The 25,820-nt window shown below is 34.3% G+C and overlaps 1 protein-coding gene across 1 annotated transcript in view; it reads left to right on the top strand.

Moving 5' to 3' along the window:
* SLC44A5 (solute carrier family 44 member 5) overlaps window positions 1–25,820 on the top strand; it is a 116,901-nt gene that overhangs the window by 68,672 nt on the left and 22,409 nt on the right. Inside the window, exons 8-15 of the mRNA XM_039838462.1 lie at window positions 3,963–4,086; window positions 5,476–5,559; window positions 8,632–8,744; window positions 13,356–13,487; window positions 16,997–17,096; window positions 19,238–19,330; window positions 19,782–19,869; window positions 20,376–20,638. Coding sequence (XP_039694396.1) covers window positions 3,963–4,086; window positions 5,476–5,559; window positions 8,632–8,744; window positions 13,356–13,487; window positions 16,997–17,096; window positions 19,238–19,330; window positions 19,782–19,869; window positions 20,376–20,638 — 997 coding nt within the window. The remainder of the gene's footprint in view (window positions 1–3,962; window positions 4,087–5,475; window positions 5,560–8,631; window positions 8,745–13,355; window positions 13,488–16,996; window positions 17,097–19,237; window positions 19,331–19,781; window positions 19,870–20,375; window positions 20,639–25,820) is intronic.

Raw genomic sequence — 25,820 nt, 5'->3', positions numbered from 1 at the left:
AAAAGATTAAAAATTGATTTTTGAAAGCCCAGTTTGATGCTCTATGAGCACACATAAGCACGCACAAAAACCTACTCTTACATACTAACCCCTGAATTCAGCCAAATTATCTTTATTCAGAAATTGCTTGGGGAGTGAGATTAGGACACACATTTGTTTTTATAATTTGAAATTTGAAATACTGATATGTCTCCTGAATGAATCAATATTTTATTTCTTTAAAATTTATAAATTTTGTTTAACTCTGTTTAGAAGAAAATGAAATAATCATTCATTTTTCTTTCTTATGGATATAATTCTAACTACAGAGAAAAAACTTAAATATGTCCACCACAGTGTTATTCGAAATAACCCCCTTAAAAAAAAGAAAGAAAAAGACAACACTCTAAAGCCCAAGAGCAAGAGAATGCTCAAATAAGTTATGATATATTCATTAAATGAAATATTTTAGAATTATTGAATATGATAAGTAATGTGTATATGTTATAATGTTAAATAAAATGCAAAATTCTATATGCATTAGAATAGCAAGCATGTAGAAAATAAAATAAACAAACAAAAAGAAACTATTCAAAGAAAAAGATTGGAAAGAAATATGCCAAAATATTAAGCGGTTGTTTTGGAGGTGGTAAAACACTGAGCATTTTCTCTCTTTTTTCTTCTTTTTCTACTTCTCCATTTTTCCACAATGCGTATATGTTTCTTTTACAATGGAAGAGAGGCAATAGTCATCAGTTTGAGTAGAAAGTCAGGTACCATGGAAGTAGCTACGACCGAAGGCAGTGTCTTGCAGGCTCCCCTCGCTCTGAACTGGGTTGTTAAAGACTCTGAAGCAAAGACATAGGTTCCACAAGCAATGGCTTTTACCAGGAAACCCTAGGCAGCAAGCATCTGTTGCCAAGAACAGTGTTACAAATTCTTATGCAAAAAGGTAAAAATGACTCACTAGTCACTGAAGATATAATAGGTGTGAAAGTATCAGACATAGTCCCTGCTCTTACAAGTACAGTTTGGTTAAATCACACAATAGAAAATGTACACTGGTGATACAAAAACGAATAAAGCATAACCCCTCACAGTCTAGCGAAGGAGATATCAAGGCAAACATTGAGATCAGTGTGAATTCCCCCAGTTGAGGATTAGCTATAGTATTTAATAGAAGAGTATGCAGCTAATAAAATCCACTCATTAGAGAATTTATACAAGGAAATAAGTAATATTAAAAGAAAGAAAAAAGAGAAAACACTGAGTGTACTGTATGGTTATGACTTTCCAAAAAAAAAGAAAGAATAAAGAAATTTCTTGTAGAGAAAAAAATTGAAAGGAAATTCGCCAAAATGTTAATATAGTTCACTGTGGATGGTAGGACTATATATAGTTTTGCCTCTGTCTTCATATTTTCTCTATTTTCCAAATATATAATGAGTATTTAGTAATTAAAGCTAACAAATTAGATGAGTTACTGCCTAGAAATAACATGTAGAGTAAGATTGGGGGACTCTGGAGGTGGGAACAGTCATATTTAAGTGGTAGAAAGAGAAAGAGTGCACAGAGAGGCAGAGGGAGGGCAGGAGAAAATCTGGAAATGTAAGGCAAGAGAAGAGGGTTTCAAAAGGCAGGAGTTGTCCACCAATGCCGAAGACTCGGAAAAGTTAACTCGTTCGACAGTAAATATTTGCCGAGTTCCACCTTGTACCAAGCACTGTGCCAGCTGATGTCTTCAAGCAGGGCAAAGACTAAAAAAAATATTTGGAGGTTTTTGGAAATTAGGAGGGCATTGAGATCAGTGGGAGGACAATTTCTATGGAGTGATGGAGGCAGAAATATGATTGGATTATGAGGGAATAGAAGCAGCTGGCAGAGACTACTATGTCAGTGCTGTCAGGGAAGAGCAGGAGAAAGATAGGGAGGATACTGAAGGAATCAGCTATATTATAGATGCTACAGAAATGGCAATTGGTAAACAAGAAGATCATTTTCAGCCAGAAGTGTCAGGAAAGGTTTTATAAAGACATATTTCTTCTTTTCCTATATCAGGTGCTTTATTATGTTCAAATCTAAACTCTACATGAACTCAAGCAAAACCATGATGCTTTTGTTGGCTTTCAACCTCCTTGGGAGCTTCCCAGGTGAAATCTGAAACCAGTTCCCTTACAGAGGGCAGGGAGAGACTGAAGAAAAGGCGGATTTTTATAAGTGAGGGAACATACTTAGTAGGCTTGTCTTGAGTGACTGCAAAATGAGTAGTTTTCTGCATCAATGTACCAAATCTTAACAGTTTATGTAGAGGCCTTAACAGAGTTCAGCCACGTACCCAGTCCAGTAGTCTTGTCACCACATTTCTATCTCAAGGCTGTGTCCTTGGGCCACTTCTAGCCTGGGGAAGGCAAGCATAGAGCGCATTCCAAGCACAGGGGAGGCAGTGGGGAGCCTCCAATTGCCCGGGTCCAGCTAGTGGGTCGAACCAGAGGTGACATTTTATTGATGACCCTCCCCAGCCTTCCACCCTTTGAGACCAGCTTATGCAATCAAATGCTCACTTGTTTCTCCACGTGCCCCGAGGGGTTAGCAAGAGGTTTCACCAGCATGGAAGTGGCTCATTTAATCAGTGACAACTTATTTGTTTCACCAAGGGGCCCACGATCTGAACTACTGATTTACTAAGTAACCTAGACTGGGGGTCAGATCCATGAGGGCACTTGCTTGTGTCCTCATGTGATTTAAACAGATGATATATTAACGGACTCATCAGGTTTGAACACAACATATAAATATGTTATATATTTACATATTATATTTTTTATATATTTGGCAGGTGAGTCTACGCATCTTGCAGCTGCCCAAAACAAGCCTTGTAATTAAGTTCCCTTGCCTATTAAACCTGCCACCTGCCCATCTACAAAAGTCTGCCTTTTCCCTCAGTCTCTCCTCACCTTCCACTTACACGGACTGGTTTTAGATTATACCTAGGAAGCTCCTAGTTAACTATATGAATCAACATGCTTCTTATAAGAAAACATATAAAAATGATCAATGTCTGATTTCTTTTTCCAATTCATTTAAAATTGGGGTTTAAAAATATTTTTAGTAATACATATGTGCAAAGAGGCAAGGATTCTATGTAATCAAAATAAGCCCATAGATTGAACAGTGAGTTAACTCTTCTCAGAAATTATGCTAGTCTACAAAGTGTGAGCCACCAAAGCCAAAGAGTTGGAAAAGTTAACTCATTCGACAGTAAATATTTTCTGAGTTCCATCTTGTACCAAGCACTGTGCTAGCTAATGTCTTCAAGCAGGGCAAAGACTAAAAAAATATTTGGAGGTTTTTAGAAATTAGGAGGGCATTGGGATTACTGGGAGAACAATTTCTGTGGAGTGAAAAGTAGAAAGGACCCAGATTATCATTAAAACTTTACAAGTAAAAATTTAGTTGTCTTATACTAGCCTGAAGTTTGAGCTGGTTTTTATTTCCCAAGGAATTATTCACTGAAACCATGAAAGTTTTCATGGTTTCATGGTTTCACTGAAGGAGTATCTAAAGTTCCATGGTTTCATGGTTTCACTGAAGGAGTATCTAAAGTTCTTTTTTTTTTTTTAATAACAAAATTAAACTCATCCAGTCATACAAGTAAATGCAGCCTCTTTAAAAATGTGTTTATCATGAGAGATACATTACTACTATTCTTTTAAAACCTGTGCTGTGTGTCTTATTTATGGTTACTTGATGAGTATACCATGTATAAAATAATTAAGTTTAGAATGTAGCTTCTGATAATGATCATATTTGCTTTCTATGTCAGTCTTAGAACAATCAGAAAATCTTCTGATTATCAAGTAATGGGCAGTTATCTATACAGAGCAATTTACACATCCTCTAGCAAAAACTTGGTTATAAATAACAGAAAACTTAAGAAAAGGAAGGAGAAGAGTGATTACTGTAATTTCCATTTATTTTTACAGTTCTCCAGAGATGTTTCCCTGACTTCTCCTATATAAATGGCACTTTGACAGTAGGAAATAAGACAATGTTTGAAGATGGGAAGGGAAGAACAAGAAATGCTGCAGAACTCAGGACAGCTGCAAAGTATGTTTGTAAAATTCTCATTTCCAGTTTTGGTGCATCCCATTATTGTACTTAAGACTAAAACTTCCATCAGGTTAATGGTCATACAGGAAGAATTATGTATTATGTAACACATATGTCACTGTAGATTAGAGAATTTGGTATGTGTTTATTAAGAAGAGAATCTAAAGGAGAAAACCAGAATAATTAAAAAGAACAATCATGTTTTCCAAAATGGTTAAATCTTTTATTATCAATGGATATAGAAATGAGACATGAGAAAATGTACTAAAAGACTTTAATATAATTTACTTTCTGAGTAAAAATGTAAAAAAAATCAAAAACACCCTATGCTTTTTAAAGTACCATTTAGAAAAAAATGACTGAAATAATGAAACTGCCAGATGTTTTAGAAGGGAAGGGCCTTAAGAAAGGTGAAACAACCATGACAATGCCGTTTCAGTACTGTATCAAATTTCTACATACAATGAAGGGAATTTACTGTTTCTATCGGCTGTACATATCACAATATTTCACATTATTGGGAAATGCAATTCCCAAGCATAAACAGACAGCGTCATTGCATGGCTGTTGTTGAATTAGAAGTGAAAAGTAAATATATTCTAAAATTTTATTTCTCTTTCTTGAAAGACTCTAACAGTTCAAATAGAATAGTGCAGTTCCTGCATATTTAAAATATAATAGCAACATGGATGCATTTCACCAATATAAAGTTATGTGAAAGAAATCACAAAATAAATAATACAAGTACAATTTCATTGATAAAAAAACATTTAAAAACAAATGTCACTAAAGTAAACTACCCTCTGATGCATATATAAGAGGTAAAACTAAAAAAAGAAAACTAGGAAATTATTACCACGAAAAGATTGTGGCTACATTAGGGGAAAGGGGAGGTATTGTAATTGGGGCACATGGGGAAAGGGATGACAGTGTTATAGTTACATAAGTGTGTTCACTTTGGTCATTCATCAAACTGGACATAATGATTTGTGCACTTTTCCATGTGTGCCCCATTGTGCCTTCTTCCTGCTACAGAGCTCTCAGAGGATTATGAAGGTGAATTAAAAATGATGTTCATTCTTGACTCTATGGATTATGTAAGTTAAAAGCTGATTGCAATATTGAGAGCATGTCACATATGTTGGAAAAGAATCTGTTCACCATTCCTGAAAGCCGTGTTCTCTCTGTGTGTAGATATAATCTCCTTTGTAGGTTTACCAAAGTGAATCTCATGAATTGGGGCTAAGGAAAGAGTCACTACTAATAATTGGTTTCTAAAATATGCTTTAAACAGCAGCTTGCAAATCCCTTTTATCATAACAAGAACATTTCTGCTTAGTGGTAGTCAAAAAATAATTGATTTTTTTTTTTCTTCTTTGAATTCAGGAGTATCAATAAAATCCTTGATGCAAAGGCAATTGGAGTGAAAGTGTTTGAAGACTATGCAACAACTTGGTACTGGATTCTCATGTAAGTGAAAACGGATGTTTTTCCTCAGCCCTATTCTGATGTTATCTTTTTAGAATTCTTTCTTCAGTTCCCCATTTATATTTGTGAATAAAAGGTTGACTAGGATCTCGGTTCCTGCCATTTTCTTCTTCATATAGAGTAAAAATGGGGCAAAGATATTTGGAAATATGTCCAGTGTTAACATAATTATAAGAGTGTAAATTTTAACTGTATTCATTAAATTACTAATAAAAGTACCCTTATAAACATATACTTCAGTTCATGTGGGGGCAGCATCTGTGGTATGTTTGCTTCTCATCACATATTATAGTGGATGCAGTGTTATTTCTATGGTCTGTTTTCTCATTTGTCCTTCCTTGACTTCTAAGGGATCATTCTTATTTTTTAACATATCCCTTCCACATAATGTTTGTTATCATCATCATCATCATCATCATCAAAGGTCACTGTACTTATGAGGAGCTGAAAAAATATATGAAGAGAGGAGGAAATTTAAATTTTTCAGACATAAGATTTGCACTCCTGAAAGGTAAGGGAAAATGCAGTCACACTACTGGAGTGGGTACATGTGTTTGATATATCTAAGAATGTCATTGCTATCTGGCTCTTGTGTCATCTTGTTTCTTAAAAGCTTCTACTGTCCCCTAGTGATCATAGAATACAGTAAAAACATGGGGAAAGAGATGACAATGTTATAGTTACATAAGTGTGTTCACTCTGGTCATTCATCAAACTGGACATAATGATTTGTGCACTTTTCCATGTGTGCCCCATTGTGCCTTCTTCCTGCTACAGTGTGATCATAGATAAAAGTGAAAATCTCGTAGATCATTACAAGACCATTTACAACCTAGCCCAACTTAATTTCCCAGATTCATCTTCACCCAGGTGTTTGACTCACCCTGTATTCTAAACACATTTAATAGCATGCTCATTCCTAGTCTGTCAAACTCCCATGTTTTTGCACATTCTGTTCTCTTTTCTAACATTATCATTCCTTATGCCATAGGCAACTTTATCTTATTATTTAAACTCAGCTTTTGTGTCATTTATGAAGTCTTTCTTGTCTTCCCCAGATATAATCAGTCACTTCTCTGCTCTGTGTTCTTCATACCCATTGTGTGTGTGTGTGTGTGTGTGTGTGTTTATATACCTATATACACGCACAGATCCATACTTATCTTCTCTATAGGACCTACCATTTTGTGTTTTATTTACCTGGCTCTTTTCCTCTGATAAACTGTGAACTCTTTACCATCATAATTATGTCTAACTCATCTTTATTTTTCTAACTCCTATTATGGGTCTTGGAACATGAAAGATACATAGATAATATGGGTTCAAGGAACAATTATAAAAACACTAGGGGAACAACATAGATATATTTAACTATAAGGTGCTTAATAAAGTCATATTGTGTTGTGTGTAAAATAGTAGTGAGTAATTTTTAGAGCTGTAAAATTAGATTGTTTTCTGAAATTTTACTCATTTAATACTTTGTCTTAAACAGTTATAGTAATTATTGTCAGTGTGTATTAGGATTTCAGGATATATATCCAAAGCAGAGATCATAGTCTATACTTGATAGTAGTTAAATGGTTCTCCTATTTTTTGACCAAAATATCACTAGATCATTTCCATGTTTTTTTTTTTTTTTAAATTTTGGTTGTTCCACTCTTGCCTGAAGAGGTATACATTGTGATAGACTCTCTTGTCCACCTCACTCCCAGCACACACTGAAACTCTCCTCACCCAGGCACCAATCAAACCACTAAAACATAAATATCTCTGTTTTCAGCTCTGCTGCTCTCATCTATTTAATGCACATAAAGCCAGAGACTGATATGATGTGATTTAGTTTATTCAGTTAGATTTTTTATGCAGAAATTTAAAATACACAGAGTAAACAGCTATGTTTCTTTTTTCCCCACTTTGATATTTTTGAATATTCCTTTTGGACTATGCCCTAGAATAATCCTTCAACCATATTGAATGTTTAAGCATTAAAATATCTGTGATTTTTTCCAAGGAAGTGACTTCAGAAGATAAAAGCATATGTTCTGAAAGACTAGGACCTGAGAAGTTACTTTGATACTTGACTGTCATTTATCCAGTGACAGCAATTATTAAGATTTTGTTCTTTAAAGATAAAACTTGAAGACAATAAAGTCAATAAATGTACGAAGGCTCTATCTGTTGCTACGTTTAGAAACTTGTGGATAGCTCCAGAAGTGTCAGTTCTTCATAGAACCATCAGCCAAATTTCCAACCTTAGTAAATTCTCTTTAATGAAATTACCTAGAAGAATACCATATAACTTTATCCTGAAGTACCTCTATTAGCTCACTCAAACTCCAGGAAAATTAAAACAGAGAGAAAATAGTTATGCTGTTGATCACTTGCAAAAGTCATATGGCCCAGGAGACACAGAAGCTTTATCATGGCTCCAAATAATAGCCTACGGATCACTGGAGACCTGAAATAGAAGTCTGGTGATGTCAGACATCACAAACTGTCGGAGATAATTAGACCATAGTGATAATGACTACAAAATCACGGATGCGGGAATTGTGTGGGGAAGTTATTTTTCTTATCTTTCTGTCCTAAGACTGTTTCTTTACTGCTAAAGAGTTATAATTGCATAAAGTTTCCATTAGTCGTGAGGTAGATAGAACAACACAGATTCATCATAGGTATGTTTTACAATTTATCACTAAGTGGGTAGGTGTGAAGAGGAAAAAAATATAGAACATGACAACTGTGGCTGGTAGGCCAAAATTGTAGGTTAGAGGGATTGTGTTTTTCCTTGACTAAGGATTGATACTGGACTTCAGTTTACCTACACACATGAAGATGAGTCATGTATAAATTCTACGATGGTTCTACTCTTTTATACAAAAGTCTTAACAGAAACCATTGTTTGTACTTTTCAATGTTATAAATATTTCTATAGCTAGGTAAAAAAATAATCTGATAATTATTTTGAATAGAAAAAAGTATTGTCTTACTGTTTTCATTATATTATGTTTAACACATTTGACCCTGTGTTTGTTTTGTGTTTTTTTCCTCTAGTGGCCTGACAATTGCCATGCTTCTCAGTTGGATATTTCTGATACTCTTGAGGTTCACAGCTGGATTCCTTTTCTGGGTCTTCATGTTGGGTGTGATTGGAATTATAGGTTATGGTAGGTATCATCCCTCTTAAAATCGCCAAATTTCAAAATAATCTTTTTTTTTCAGTTGCCATTATTATCAGAAAACATGTTCTTTCAGTGAATTTAATTAGTCTTTGCTCCTCCCAAGAAAGTGTTAAATTGAGAAAAAATATTTAATTTTGCATATATTGTGTCTATAACTTTTTTCTTCTTTATCTTGAAAAAAAAAAAGTGCTTTCAAAATATTCTACTCTTTTTCGCTACCTGCCTCTGGTTTTATGTCTCACAGATACTAAGAAGAAAGTAAAAAGAATCTCTCTTAGATTAATGAAAAACATTTTAGACAACTTCTTTTATTCCTTTAACTCTTCTGTCTGATCAAAGGCCAGGTCTGCATAGTTAGAGGAGTGTGATCTATTTTTCCCTTTCAATTTAGTACCTTTAATCCAGGTACTGTCACATATTTCAATAATTGGCCACTGTTCTATAATAGAGGCATCACCCTCTAGAGGCAAGTATGCTGAATTACACTCACTGGATAGAGTTCATTTCAAATTTGAAATCTAACCACTAACTCAATCTCTCCCAAACAGTACAGGTACAATTTGAACCCTTAAAAAAAGGAATTAAAGTCTCTCGAAAGATAGAGTATAACACTGATGGCAGCTTACTTTCAGTCTTCTAATAAATGCATAGGCCAATATATGAATGTTTGAGAGGTTTCTATTCAAATGAGTGATTTTCCCTACAACATCATTTGGATTGACAGTGGCAGAACAAGGAATACAAATTGTAAAATTAGTAGGGTAGGACTTTTTGAGAAGAGATCTGAGAAAACACTCGAAGGAGGCAATGGAATTAGCCATTAAAGATATGGGAGAAGTTCCAGACAGTGACTACAACTAGAGCAAAGTCCCAAAGGTAGGAGTGTGTTGAAGGAAAGGCTATAAGGCTCATATGGATAGGTGTACAGAGTAAAGGAGAAAATAGTAGGAGATGAGGTAATAGAACTTTTGGAGGGCCACAGACTTACAGATTATTACAAGCTCTTACCTTTTACTCTGCGTGAAATGGGAAGGCATTGTAGGGTTTTAGGTGGAGAAGGAATATGAAGTGATGATTACCTTAGTCCCTCAGTTGAGAAGGAACCATAGTGAGGCAAGAGAAGCAGCAGCAAGACCAGTGAGGAGGCTATTGCAGTAATTCATGTGCTAAATTAGGGATTGGCTCAGATCACGATGATAGCAATGAGGACGAGCATATATGTTTTTAATGTAGAACCACCTAAATTTCCTGATGGACCGAATGCAGCTCACAAGGGAAAGTGAGAAGTCAAGAATGACTTCAAAGGTTTCTACTGAGCAATTGGAAAGATAGAGTTGCTGTCAACTGAGATAAGGAAGGTTTGAATTTAGAAAGCTTGGTGTAGAAGGGGGATTGATCAGAGGTTTAATTTTGAACATGCTGAGTTTGAGATGTTTATTAGGCATTAAAATGGAGATGTCAAGCTGGCAGTTGGATATACAGTGTGGAATTAGAGAGAGAGAGCTAGCCTAGAGGAATATATTTAAGAGTCAGGAGCACTAGAGCTATGAGACTAGCTGAGATCAATAAGAAAACAGATGTAGATAAGGATGTGAACCAAGGACTGAGCTCTGAGGCCCTCCAATATTAAAAGGTCAGGGAGAAGAGAAGGGACCAGCAAAGATAACTGAGGAGAAATTTTTTCTTTTTCTTTTTTTTTTTTTTGATAAAACAAAAGCCAGTGATGTTTTTGAAGCCACATGGGGGTGGGGAGGAGGAAAAGGAATGATCAACCATGTCAAATGGGGCAGATAAGTCAAGAACAATGAGAATTGAGAATTTGCCTTGGATTTAGAAATGTAGAAAGATCCTTGTTGATCTGATGAGGACAGCTGTGGTAAAATAATGAGGGAAAAAAGCCTGTGTAGAGTGGATATAAAGAGGATTGGAGAGGTATTATAGACAGAAAATATAGATAGATATTTTGGAGAGTTTGCTTGCATTGGGGGACAAGAAACTGGGCTGTTGATGAGGAGAGCGGGTCAAAAGTAGATTTTCTTTTGTTTTATTCTTTAAGATGGAAGAAAGAAAAACATGTTCATATATTGTTTGGAATGATCCACTAGAGAGCAAGGAATTAAAGATGTAAGAGAAAGAAATTGTTGTGAAACTTCAGAATACCAAAGACCAAAAGATCTTAAAAACAACAGGAGAGAAAAAACAGATTACATCCAAAGAGACAATTAGGCCAAAGCAAACTTTTCAACAGCAACAAAGGAAGTGAAATAATACCTCAAAGAGCTATGAAAAAAATAACTGTCAACCTACAGCTGTACACCCAACAAAACTATCTTTCAAGAGTGAGAGTAATATAAGGTTATTTTCAGATAAGTGAAAACTAGAGTTTACAAATAGATATATACCAAAGGAACTCCTAAAGTATGTATTTCAAGAAGAAGGAAAATGATTCCACAAAAAGATATGAGATGAAAGAAAGAATAGTGATCAAAGAAAATGAATTGGTAAATGTGTAGGTAAATCTAAATAAACTTTGTATAGAATAATAATAATTTTTTGAGGTCTAAATATACGGAAGTAAAATACTGAGCAATAATCAGAGTGTGGTGATTACTGAGTGATCTAAGGTTCTTGTATTTCTTTGTTAAGATATTGACTTTAAACTTGGTAAGTACACATAGCAAATTTTCAAGAGTAATCTATTCTAAAAATAGAGTAGACATGGGGAAAAACAGAATATAAATAAACAAATAAAAACTGACCAATTTTTAATAGACAAAATTGGAAGAAAAGAAGTGTAGGTACCAAGTGGAACAGGAAAAGCAAAAATTAAGTAAGTAGAAACAAAAATAAATATATAAATGTATTAAACTCACCAATTAGAATAGAGATTGTCCCACCAGATTAAAATATAGACATACAAGTCAGAGCTGTATGTTATTTACAGAAATTACACAGCACATTAAGAAAATTGAAAGTTCGAAAATGAAGTCATGGATAAAAATATACTAGCAATCATTAACAAAGAGGAAGCTGCAGTAGCCATAATAACATCAGACAAAATAGATTTTAGAATAAAAAGCATTATTTGGAATAAAGAGGATTCAATCACTAAAAAGGTATACCAATTCTAAACATGTATACATCTAATAAAATAGCCTCAAAATTCATAAGACTACAAGGATAAATAAATAAACCAATAAATAATAAATCTCTATGAGATATAAATCTCCCTTAGTAGGAAGATTTCAACACATATTTCTGTGAAAATAAGAGAATAATAAGCACAAAATTCAAAATTGTTCCTCGGCAAGGAGAGGCAGGAAGGTATGATAGGAAGAAGATATCAAGTAGAAGAAAAACTTTTAATTTGCATGATTACAGTAAAATTGAGATTATGAAATCTTAAACTAGGTGATGTGTTCATATGTGTTCATTCTACTATGTTTTAAAACCTATATCTGTATTACATATAATGTTGTATGTATCAAATATTCCATAAATCATTTTTAAAGGAAGATCTAAAACTACACTGGGAAAGTAAGGCCTGAAAAAAAGAGATGTGTCATATCTTTTTGAAAAACAAATGTCCTGTTCTTTCTAGTCTAGTCTTGTCTTTCTCCATGGGCCTTACCCTCTCACCTCACATCTATGAAAAAACTGTTAATTTACAGTTAGGAGTTTAAAAAGCTGTTTTCTTCATTATTGCTAGAATATTTCCTATAGACCTAATCCAGACTCATTGGTCATTAAAATCAATAGACCTCTTAACTCCACGTTTTTTACTCCCACTTTGTCTAGACCATGTAAAAAGTCATTACGCAGTCTGAAATACAGAGTTTTGGAGAAAATACAGTTAGCCCATATTTGCCTTGCCTGGACACAAACTTTGATAAGAATATGCTTTAAGTAATTCCACCATCAAAAAATTTTCAAAAGGGCTTTTTTTTTTTTTTTTTCAATTTAAATGATTTTTTAAATTTGCTTTTTAGGCTGATATATATATTCATGTGCTTCAAACTTCAAAAGGTATAAGATTTATACAGTGAAAAATTTCTTTCTCATTCTATTCCTTCGTCACTAAGTTTCCCTCCCTGCAAGCAAAAATATTATATTTCTATGTATTTTTCCAGAGATACTTTATGTGTGTACAAGAAAATTATAGATTGTTCTTATTATAAGAATTAGAGCATATTTTGTCATTTTGTATCTTTCTCTCTTTACTTAAAATCATATCATAGAAATTATTTAATATCACTTGACTTTCTCCTCTTTATATGGAAATATAGTATTCTACTTTACAAATATACCATAATTTAACCAGTCCCTATTATGGACATTAAGTTTATTTCTTGTCGAAAGAGCTTTTAAAGCCAGACGTTGCCACAGTCATTCAGACAAATACTAGAAACATTTTAATGGAATAGAATAGCATATTTAGACTGTTAGATCAACATAAAATATTTACTGTGTAAGTATGAATCTTGCCTTTGTAAAAAGACCATGCTGATCGAATTCATGTAGATATGTATGATAAGCATATAGCTTATGTTTCAGAAAACAGCATTTTATATTAGTCTGTTTTCTTTCCTTTTCAAGGAATATGGTACTGTTACCGGGAATACAGCAATCTTCAGGGACACCAAACTTCTCACTTAACTATATATGACATCGGGATTCAGAGTGATATAAGCACCTACTTTCAACTGAGACAAACATGGTTCATATTTAGTGAGTGGATTTTACAAACTGATTTTACAACAATGAGAAAGCATCTTTTTGTCTAAAGGAAAGCTTGGGTTGGTGTAACCTGTTAAATACACATATCACTAATGTCTTTAAAGTAGATGTGTTTATAATTCTATAAGCTACCATAAATGCAAAAGTCATCAAGTAGAATTTATTATATAATCTAAGAAAACATTGCTTTACATTGATTTCAAACTTTTGCCTTCAAATGTTTTGGATGTGCATGTTTATAGCCATTAACTTAATATTCAAGAAAAGTGTTTTGAACAGTAAAAATGCTTGATTTTTCAAACTTCTTTTTTAAAAAGGTAAAAAAGAAAAAAAAAGAAACATTTTCTATGACCAGAATTTTCAAACTGTTTATTTTAGGAATTGGAATAATAAGTAACTAAAAATAAATTCACATTTTGAAGTGTTTATTCAGATTATCAAATTAGTTAGGGGTAATAACAAAATTTTTAAACCAAGGTGATTTCAAAGATGCTTTAATCCTATATTCTTAGAATGGTCGTATTATAATATTTCTTGTGCTTCACAGAGATTCATGTTCTTTAATCAAGATTTTAAAAATGGTCTCTAATTACATGTTACTTTAAAAGACAATTCATCTTCATATTTTTAAAATTCAAGAGCCAGGCAAGACATGTTCAAAGAAGCCTGGTAAAGATGCACAGAGAGAACCTCAGTGGGAGCAATATCTTGATAGGGCATTATGATTCCAGGTATGGGTCCCATGCTCATAAATTTGAAAACCTGATTTTGCCACTTCGCCCTAAATTTATTAAGCTTTCAAAGACAGGCTCACATTATGTCACCAGGGTCCATTTTATTTGTTTGCACTGTTAGGGTACTCTCCCTGACCAGAATGTAGACATATCCCATGTAGGACACTGCTTTCCTGGGATCAAGGCATATGCAGAACACAATTATTAATAAACAAGCATTTTTAGCAGCGGGCCTCAGATAGTCTTGATACATGCTTTCTTCAGGCTCATGCCAAGCTTGATGACCTAGCCCTGCTGCACAGAAGCCCCTGCTAGATTCCTTTGTCTGCCAAATTCAGCTGTTCTCCTTTCCTCGGGTAGTGCCTTATCAAAATGCCAAACCCTTGCTCTTTGGCTTCCCATTTCTAGCTTTTATCAGACTAGTTCCCTTCACAAAAAAAAACACATTATTTTTTCAGATATGTTGTGGAAGAATTGTTTCATTTATAGCCATTTCTTTTTAATTACAAAAATCAGACATTTTGGGACTTGCATCTCCCTCTAATCACTTTTCTTGAATTTGAGTGATTTCACATATCTTCAGCAATCCGCTTACAGTTAGCTACCATTTCTAAAGAGGACAAATCTCATCCGTTATGTATTGAAACATCTACTTTTACTCTCAGATGGACCTTAGTTACAGGTTCTGTAACTTAGTTAAGGAGCTTCAACACAAAAATCATTGAGATGATTGGAATGTGCCATTGGAAAATTAAGGGATGTTCTTTGAGGAAAATACAGAGCTTACTTTTATTTTCAAGTTATAGCAACACGAATTTTTCCTCAAATGAGCCTCAGCTTTCGCAACCCATTTATCGTACATTAATTGATAGCTTGTGCTGTGTTTGGGCAAAATTCTAGGCACTAGAGACAAGTGCATACATGTGAAATTACACTCATTGACAGAAACACCGAAAATAAGCAGATTTATACATACAAAAATATAATTTTTATGAATCTTGGATTGTTTTAGGAGATGGTTCTATTCTTATTTCTGCTATTAATTATCCCAGTCTCCTCTGAGAAATTATAATTATATCAGCTTCTGTATAGTGTCTTTAAAATGTTTCTATTGTTTGCTCTTATTCAAACACAAAGAAGGAATATAATATTTAAATTCAGAAGGCAGTTAAATTTCTCTAATATAGCCATTTTTAATATGTAATTTTATAAAGATAGAAGTTTAATATGCAATGTTCTTATCGATGCAATTTCAGAATATAAAGTGATTCTGCTATATCTCATATTCTTAGGTTTCTCCAAAGAAGATAATGATTTTAGCTTAATATGGCTATACTCCAGATTTTGGGGGTCAATTTTATGTTTTATACATATGTGCAAATATGCATGAAAATGTAAATACACAGTTGAATTTTAAAAAGTGTAGTAGTGAAATGATACATTACTAAGATCCTCCCACATCTCTGGGTTAACCGATTTCGACCTGCTGGAAGTATTAAATGATATGTGATGTAACATCAGAATCTTAGTGGTATAACAATACAGTGAAATCATGAGTGCCCTATCAGTGGAAGGATTCATGTATCAGCAGAGTAACTATTTAGAAAGGATGTTATAGAACGAATCTTTTCACAAATTAAAATTTAATTAATTTTCCATTAAGTTTCTTTTGTAAGTTTGGATTATTATTAGTAGTGATATATTTTCTTAATTTTAAGATCTATACCTTTTCACTTTTTAAAATCTCTGAAGTCAGGATGCATCTTATAATCAATGAATAGACATTTTATGAAGGAATTTTTTACTTTTCCAAAAAATATATTACTAAATTAAAGGTATATTTTAGAATTGAGGAAATAGAGTAATTAGGACTATTTGGTTTCAAGTAAAAAGAAACTAATTCAAGTTAGCTGAAAAGGAAAGAAAATGAGAACAAGCTAGGGCCAAAGCAGAGGTATTTTTATAAGAATATAGAAGTGTCTCACCAAAGAAAAGCAGCTGGACTTTTAAGTGTAGCTAGATCCAGGAAACAAAAGCCAAAAATAACTCAAGATTTCCTCTCCTTGTTCTCTTTCTTTGTCTACATACACTTTATTCTTTATTTGTGCAGATTTATTTACTTCACATAAAGGTAGTTTTGATGCAGTTTGTTAAGTTTTTATAATTCTTAGTTCAAGAGGTGTATAAACTTAAACTCAAAACTGACCTTGATTCCCTTAGTTCTAATTGTGAGACTTTTATTAGACAATTTGCATTTGGGTTTACACCCTGATATCATCAATGGTGGTCATGATGATGGAGTCACAAAATAAAAATGTGGCAGCCGAGAGGCTGCCCTATAAATCAGCAAGCCAATTAAATTAAAGAGATATTGTCAGCAGGATAGACAAAAAGTTTCTTCTGCAACGATTCTCTTACTCAGTAAAGTAAAAATGAAACATTTAAGAGCTGCCTAAAGCAGCCCTTCCTTCCATGCCTCTTTTCCCATTTCTGCAAATGGTGTGAAATGCTTCCATAGATAAAGCCTGTCCGAATGAATTGTTCAAACTCTAGCTAAAGGTTTTAGTCTAGATTTCTTAGCACTTCTTGGGGGTTTCCAAAGTGAATTTCTAAGAAGCATTTTGGGAGTGGTAGCGTGGCTGCAACTATGAAGTGTCAGAATTGGCAGCAATAATCATGAAGCTCAGTCCTAACATCTGCGGAGAAAGTTTATTTTTTTTGATTGATTTGTATCACGGACTTTTTTTTTTTTTTTCCTGTTTAAAGTGATAATCCTCAGCATCCTCGAAGTGTTTATCATCCTCATGCTGATCTTCCTTAGGAACCGAATTCGCATCTCCATCGCCCTGCTGAAGGAAGGGAGCAAGTAAGGCCCTGATGGAGAGACTCGCATAGTGTATAACAATCAGCCCCGTCAGTCACTGCCAGAGCATTTTCCCTTTAAGAAGATTTGTTAAAGAAGTCTGCTCTTCATTCAGGAAGACTTGTTCAAGTTCAGACTTGCCACTTAGAAAATTCATGTTAACATGTCCTTTAGTATCCCCCAGACCTTCATTATCATAGGGTTAAATAAGGTTAAAACCTATCATGTCTATGTGTTAGCACTTTTTAAGACACCAAATATATGTTAGGAGAATAATGCATATAAAAGTAAATGAAAAAGTGCTATATAAAAGTTAGTTATATTACATGTTGTATTAATCCCATACTGAGTCGTATGTTAATATTAATGGTCGAGATCATTTGCAGAACTTTAAATCACCATGATTCCATAAAGTCAATTACATGCTACTACATTTTCTATATGAATGACAAAATTTGCCAATTGGCAGAATAATTGATCCCAGCAGCACCAAACTATACATTTTGTATCTATAGCTCTTAATTCAGAAACATTTCATACCCAGAACTATTTTTATTTAAATATGTTACAAAATAAACACTAAATTTTTCATAAAATTCATGCTGGGAGGTAATAACACCTATAGTTTCCAAACTATTCCAAAAGGTCGCTTGTGGAGAATACCTTAAACTTTTGAATAATGCACGGAAGAAACAAGGAAAGTATTACTATAAAGCCAACAAACCATATTCTTTATTTAGAAGGATGGAAACTAAGTTGTTAATGATCAAGGACCAATTCATTTTAAATAGACTTTAAGGATTATTATAACAAAATTGTCATCTAAAATATAATAGTGCTACCTGAGGCCCGTGGTTTAAATAGTTAACAAGCAGTTTGTTAAATTTAATTCTCTCTCCTTCCCACAATAACTGAAGCCCTATCATTACCCATTGAAAATTACTGATTTGCTGGAATTTTTCAATAATGTGATATTGTGCAATTCACTGTAACTTGCCCCACCATTATGCCTCTAACTGTGTATGAGAGAGAGAGAGAGAGAGAGAGAGAGAGAGAGAGAGAGAGAGAGAGAGAGAGAGCATGTGTGTGTGTGTGTGTGTGTGTGTGTGTGTGTGTGTGTGTGTGTGTGTGTGTTAAAGGGCCAACTGTGACAGGTTGATAGTTTGCTTGAGGGAAAATAAGAGTTGGAATAAATGGGTGAGAGAATGCAGGGTAAACATAGGAATGCTTAATAATTCACTTAACAGCAGTGTCTGGAGAAAGGGGAGAACAGCATAGCTCAAACAGTGAAGAAAAGAAGGTAATAAAAGCAAAAGGAATCTTAAGATGTGCCAATGCATTAGGAATGGAAATAGTTCCATCATAGTTCTCAATGGCTGCATCAAACAGTGTTGGACTTCATCCAGTGTCATATGCTAAAAAGATCATTCAAAAGTAGTTAAGAACAGGACAACTAGGATAGTGAACATTTCAGAAACCATGTATTATGAGGAAGTATCAGAGGAATTCAGAGGAATGATCATCCTGGAGTTAATTGAAGGGTTGCTGTGTTGAAAAGGTGATCATCTCTTCTCCAGAAGATAGTGGATGTGAGTTACAGGCAGGTAGATAAGGAAGAATTTTCTGATGCATTGATCGTTAAGACATAGTATAAGCTGTGTCATATAAGAGTAAGTTCCTAATACTCAGTGTGGTCACTAGAGGCTTATGAACATATTTTGAAGATAGTACAGAGGGATTTCTGAATTGAGGAGGAATTCTCACATTGGATCAGATGATCTTCAAAGTCCTCTGCAATTTTAAAAGTCTAAGAATCTAAATAAAAGGGATAAATATTATGATTATAATGTGTTAAATCTTTATGAATCAGACAGATATAAACAAGAAAGGAGAGTGGGGAACTTTGGGCAGTAATCAAACATGAGCATTGAAATAATGCTTCTAACTTATAATAAACAAACAAACAAACTGATGACCAGCTAAGAAAATGCCAGCATGATCAGCAAAAAAGAATCAATGGTTAATACCACTATTCATAGAACTAATTTAGTCTAAGGCTTATTTCTGGTTTTAACAGATAAAAATTTAATTGAGAAATTATAAGACTAGATCATTTCAAATTTCAACTATTGATTTCATTTCAGAGCCATTGGATATGTCCCTAGTACATTAGTTTATCCAGTTTTAACTTTCATTCTCCTCTCAATCTGCATTAGCTACTGGGCCGTGACAGCAGTGTATCCTTTGGAAATTTATTTCTTTATTCTTCGGGTCCACACTACTATTCAGGAACAGAGAATTCAGTGTTTTTTACCCTGGGAAGACTAGGAACATCCTAAAGAAATAACTGACTTTTTTTTTTACAAGTTCTAAAAAAATTTCAGTTTAACGATTGAATTTCCCCTCAAATAGGTCATATGGTAGATTTTATTTTGTCTTCACATATGAGACTTCTCCTTGGTGATAACCTAAGAAAGCTCCTAATTATTTTGCTGTTTTTAAGAGGCCTCTCAGTGCAGCTGACCCATGTTATATCACTCTGGGTCTAAAAGATGAATAGATTATTAAATGGTTAGAAGTTTTTTAAAGTTAATGTCTCAAAGGACTTTTAAATTATTTGCATTATTTTCATGTCTATTTATTTTCAATTTACCAACAAATAATTTATCCTTAATAGAGTTTACTCAGTTACTTGGCTACATCAGGAGTACCCATATATAAAATCATAGCCCCAGATGGGCAATGTAAACATGAAAATAAAACCTGTGACCCAGAGGTAAGTACAATAAACTCTCTCTTTACTTAACTTCAATACAGAACTGTCCTACGTTTCATCTAGCAGTTGTGGGAATCATCCTGAAATAGAGATCCTGTGCATTGATAGGGGTCATTGTAGATTAGGGGAGGGTGAGTTGGATGTTAAGCAGAACACTGAAAATGGTGGTCAGAATAGAGAGAAAGCTCTATTATTTCCTGAGCTCATTTTTCTTATATATCCGAGAAGCAGGTATGGTCAACAACGACACTGATAAATGTGAAATTATAGGGGATAAAGAGGGATAAACATAGGATGGAAAATGAGATACTTTCTAGAGCTCATTAAAATATTATATAAAGTAATGTGATAGAAAATAACAGGAGAAGCTCACAGAAAAAGCACAGGACATGCAACTGGGGGCTTCACAAGAGGAGAAGGCAGAGAGGGTGTTATCTTGAAATAGTGGTTAATATTATATTATCTGTGTTTTTTTTTTTGTTTTTTGTTTTTTTTTTTGAGTGCAGATTTTTAATACAACTGAAATTTCCAGAGCTTGCCCCGGAGCTCAGTGTATCTTTTCTTTCTATGGCGGAAAGACCCTGTACCATCAATACATCAATACCCTCCAGATGTTCAATCTGTTCGTTTTTCTCTGGCTTATAAACTTTGTCATTGCATTGGGTCAGTGTGCCCTTGCTGGTGCCTTTGCTTCTTATTACTGGGCCTTGAAAAAACCTGAAGACATTCCACCATATCCACTTTTTACTGCATTTGGACGAGCCATACGGTAAGTTCCACATTGAACCCTACATCTATTTTCCCAGTAGTGTTTAATGAGCTTATGATTCAATTTTGTGCTTATAATTCAAATGGTAAGGTATCAATGAGCTCAAAAGTATGATTCAAGATTCACGAATATCCATTGGCTCCGTCTGCTTTTATAGCCACAGTTTTATAACCTCTACTGAGGCCTTTATTATCCCCAAAGCCATAGGTTACTGGAGAGAAGAAGTGAGAGAGGGCACCAAATTACAGATTAAGGATTAACTTGACTCTGTCTCTCTATTGCTCAGCTCAGATTTCATGCTGACAGGCTACTGATATTTTTGTAGATGAATGGCAAAACATGTGCATGGTTTAAAATTCTCCAGACTTTTATCAATCTAAATAAGAGAGTGTAAGAAGCTCTTTTCTGTCAGTCCTTTTCTGCAGATCCCTTTTACCTATAAAAATTATTTAAATAACATCATTTTATTTTTTCATTTTTTAATTAAGTTTATTGGGGTAACATTGGTTAATACAATTATATAATTTTTATTATATTATAATTTTACATCTGTATATTCTATTGTGTGTTTACCACTCAAAGTCCAGTTTCCTTCAGCTACTATATATTTGATCCCCTTTACCCTGTCTACCTATCTCCTCCTCCCCAACCCTCTTCCCTCTGGTAACCACTAGTCTATAGTCCATGTCCATGAGTCTCTGTTTGTTTGCCCTGTTCATTTGTTGCTTTTAGATTTATATCCCACATATAAGTGATATCATGTGATTTTCAACTTTTTCTGTCTGGCTTATTTCGCTTAGCATGATTATCTCGAGGTCCACTCAGGTTGTTGGAAATGGCAGCATTTCATCTCTTCTTATGGCTGAGTAATATTCCGTTGTATATATGTACCACAGTTTCTTTAGCCAATCATCTATCATAGGACACTTTGGTTGCTTCCATGTCCTGGCCACTATGAATAATGCTGCTATGAACATTGGTGGGCAAATATCTTTTCAGATATGAGTTTTCAAGTCTTTGGGTAAATACCCAGTAGAGAGATTGCGGGATCATATGGTAGATCAATTCTTAGTTTTTAGAGGAAACTCCATACTGTTTTCCATAGTGGCTGTACCAATTTGCAGTCCCACCGGCAGTGTATGAGGGTTCTTATTTCTCCACATCCTCTCCAGCAATTGTTATTACTTGTCCTGTTGATTATAGTTATTCTAACAGGTGTGAGATGGTATCTCGTCGCGTTTTAGCATTTCCCTAAAGCTAGTGATGTTGAGCATCTTTTCATATATTTGTTGGCCATTTCCACTAGGGAGAAGTGTCCAGATCCTCTGCCCATTTTTTGATTGGATCATTTGTTTTTTTGTTGTTATTGAGTCTTATGAGTTCTTTGTATATTTTGGATATTAGGCCTATATCGGAGGCGTTACAAATATATTTTCCCATTCGGATGATTGTCTCTTTACTTCGTTGATGGTTTCTTGTGCTGAGCAGAAGCTTTTTAGTTTGATGTAGTCCCAATCATTTATTTCTACTTTTACTTCCCTTGTCTTTGAGGTCAAATTCATAAAATCCTCTTTAAGTCCGAGGTCCTTGAGTTTCGTTCCTATGTTTTCTTCTATGCATTTTATTGTTTCAGATCTTATAATTCAGGCCCTTAATACATTTGAATTAATTTGGGTGTGTGGTGTGTGGTGATAGACAATAGTCTAGTTTCATTCTTTTGCAGGTGGCTTTCCAGTTTTCCCAGCACCATTTATTGAAGAGGCTTTCCTTTCTCCAATGTATGTTTTTGGCTTTTTTTTTAAAATCATTTGCCCATATAAATATGGGTTTAATTCTGGACTCTTGATTCTGTTCTCCTGGTCCGTGTGTCTGTTTTGCTGCCAATACCATGCCGTTTTGATTACTGTCGCTTTGTAGTATAATTTGAAGTCAGGCAAAGTGATGCCTCCAGCCTCGTTCTTTTTTCTCTGGATGGCTTTGGCAATTCAGGGTCTTTTGTGCTTCCATACGAATCTGATGATTTTTTGTTCCATTTCTTTAAAAAATGCTGATGGGATTTTGATGGGGATTGCATTAAATCTGTATAATGCTTTAAGGTAGTAAGGTCATTTTAACTGTGTTGATTCATCCAATCCAAGAACATGGAATATCTTTCCATTTCTTTGTATCTTCTTCAATTTCTTTTAATAGGTTCTTGTAGTTTTCATTATATAGATACTTGACATGTTTCATTACATTTATTCCTAGGTATTTTATTCTTTTTGCTGCAATTGCAAAAGGAATTATTTTTTCCACTTCTTTTTCTGACATATCGTTGTTAGAGTACAGGAATGCTATGGATTTTTGAACATTGATTTTGTATCCAGAGACTTTACTGTATTTGCTTATTGTTTCTAGTAGTGAAACGATAAGACTTCTTGTGGAGTCTTTAGGGTTTTCTATATAGAAAATCATGCCATCTGCAAATAGTGATAATTTGACTTCTTTGTTTCCTATTTGGATGCATTTTATATCTTTCTTTTGTCTGATTGCACTCGCTAAGACCTCCAATGTTATATTGAATAACAATGGTGATAGTGGACAGCCTTGCCTTGTTTCTGATCTTAGAGGGAAGGTTTTTAGTATTTTGCCATAAGTGTAATGTTGGCTGAGTGCTTGTCATATATGGACTTTATCATATTAAGGTACTTTGCTTCTATACCAATTTTGTTAAGTGTTTTGATCATAAATGGATGCTGTATCTTGTCGAAGACTTTTTCTGCATCTATTAATATGATCATATGATTCTTATTTTTTAATGTTTATGTAGAGTATCACATCAATCAATTTGCATATACTGAACCATTCTTGTGCACCTGGGATGAAACCCACTTGATCGTGGTGTACAATCTTTTTAATATGTTGCTGTATTTGGTTCACTAGTATCTTATTTAGGATTTTTGCATCTGTGTTCATGAGAGATATTGGTCTGTAGTTTTCTTTATTTGTGTTACTCCTTACCAAGTTTTGGTATCAGAGTAATATTGACTTCAAAATGTGTTGGGAATTATTGCCCCCTCTTCGCTTTTTTGGAAGAGTTTGAGGAGAATAGCTATTAAATCTTCTTTGAATGTGTGGTAGAATTCACTGGTGACGCCATCTGGTCCCGGACTTTTACTTTTTGATAGGTTTTTGACGATCGTTTCAATTTCCATACTGCCGATCGGTCTATTTAGATTTTTCAGTTCTTCTTGATTCAGTCTAGGAAGGTTGTATTTTTCTAAGTGCTGGTCCATTTTTTCTAGGTTATTATATTTGGTGTTACATACCTTTTCATAGTATTTTGTATGATCCTTTGTATTTCTGCAATATCAGTCATAATTTCATCCCTGATTTTGTTTGTTTGTGCCCTTTCACTTTTTTCTTTAGTGAGTCTGGTCAGGGGTTTGTCAATTTTATTAACCTTCTCAAAGAACCAGCTTTTTGTTGCATTTATTTTTCCTATTTTGTTTTGTTTGTTTTGTTTTCAATTTCATTTATTTCTGCTCTAATTTTGATGATTTCTTTCCTTCTGCTGACGTTAGGCTTCATTTGTTCTTCCTTTTCTAATTTTTTAAGATGATACATTAGGTTGTTTAATTGGGCTCATTCTTGTTTTTGGAGATAGGCCTGTAATGATATGAACTTTCCTCTTATGATCGTTTTTGCCATGTCCCAAGAGTTTTGATATGTTGTACTATCATCATTCGTTTCTATGTATCTCTTGATCTCTCTTTTTATTTCTTCTCTGACCCAGTTATTCTTCAGTAGCATGTTGTTTAATCTCCATGTATTTGTGGTTCTTCCTGCTTTCTTTTTGCAGTTGATCTCTAGTTTCAAAGCATTATGATCAGGGAATATGGTTGGTATGATTTCAACCCTCCATGTTTGTTGAGGCTGTCTCTGTGTCCCAGGATGTGGTCGATTGTTGAGAATGTTCCGTGTGCACTAGAGAAGAATGTATAAGCAGCTATTTTGGGATGGAAGGTTCTATAAATGTCAATTATGTCCAGTTGGACTAATGTGTCATTTAAAGATGTTATTTCCTTATTGATTTTCTGTTTGGGTGATCTGTCCATATCTGACAGTGGGGTATTTAGGTCCCCTACTATGATAATGTTTTGGTCTGTTTCTCTCTTTAGTTCTGTTAGTAATTGCTTTACATATTTTGGGACTCCCTCATTGGGAGCATAGATATTAATGTGTTATGTCTTCTTGGTGCATGATTCCCCTTATCATTATGAAGTGTCCTTCAGTATCTTTCTTTACTTTTTTTTATTTTGAAGGCTATTTCTTCCGATATTAGTACCGCTACTCCCACTTTTCTCTGAATGCCATTTGCTTGAAATGTCATTTCACACCCTTTCACTTTGAGTCTACATTTGTCTTTGGAGCTGAGATGGGTCTCCTGGAGGCAGCATATGGTTGGGTTTTGCTTTTTGATCCATTCTGCAACTCTATGCCTTTTTATTGGTGAGTTCAGTCCATTTACATTTAGGGTGATTATTGAAGTATGAGGTCTTCTTATAGCCATTATACGTTTTGCTTTCTGGTACCTCAGTGTTTCCATTGCTTCCTTGTCCTTGTGTTTCTGTTTTCCCTATTTTGGTTGGCTTTTGTGGGTTTTGCCTCTGGTTCTTCTTGTTTTATGTTATATACTTTAGTTCTGAATCTCTCTGTGTGGTTACCTTTACAAACATGTAAAGAATACACACACACACACACACACACACACACACAGTTGTCCCTTTTCTTCTGCACGTGCCTTATCTCCATTTCCCTTTGAGAATTTGGATCTTTGAATCCTCACCTTTTCAGTCATTTTTATCTCAGTTTGTCCCTATGTATGCTGAATGTTCATTGCAATTCTCCTTCTTATTAAAGTTTATAATGCCCTGTTCTTCATAAGGGTTGCACTCCTCTGCTTCTATTTGCCTGGTAGTCGCTTTACTCCCAATTATGTATTTTTTTGTTGTTGTTCTTATTTTGTTTTAGGTGAGCTGACCCCTTTCAATGTTTTCTGTAATGCAGGCCTCGCAGTGGAGAATTTCCTCAGATTTTGTATGTCTGTAAAGGTCTTAATTTCTCCTTCATATTCAAAGGAGAGCTTAGCTGGATATGTTATTCTAAGCTGGCAATTCCTTTCGCTTAGTAGTTTAAATAT

This window comes from Pteropus medius, unplaced genomic scaffold (assembly GCF_902729225.1).
Source record: "Pteropus medius unplaced genomic scaffold, Ma_sr-lr_union100, whole genome shotgun sequence".
NCBI lineage: Eukaryota > Metazoa > Chordata > Mammalia > Chiroptera > Pteropodidae > Pteropus > Pteropus medius.
The sequence above is the reverse complement of the archived record's forward strand: the minus strand, read 5'-3'. Positions and strand labels throughout refer to the sequence as shown.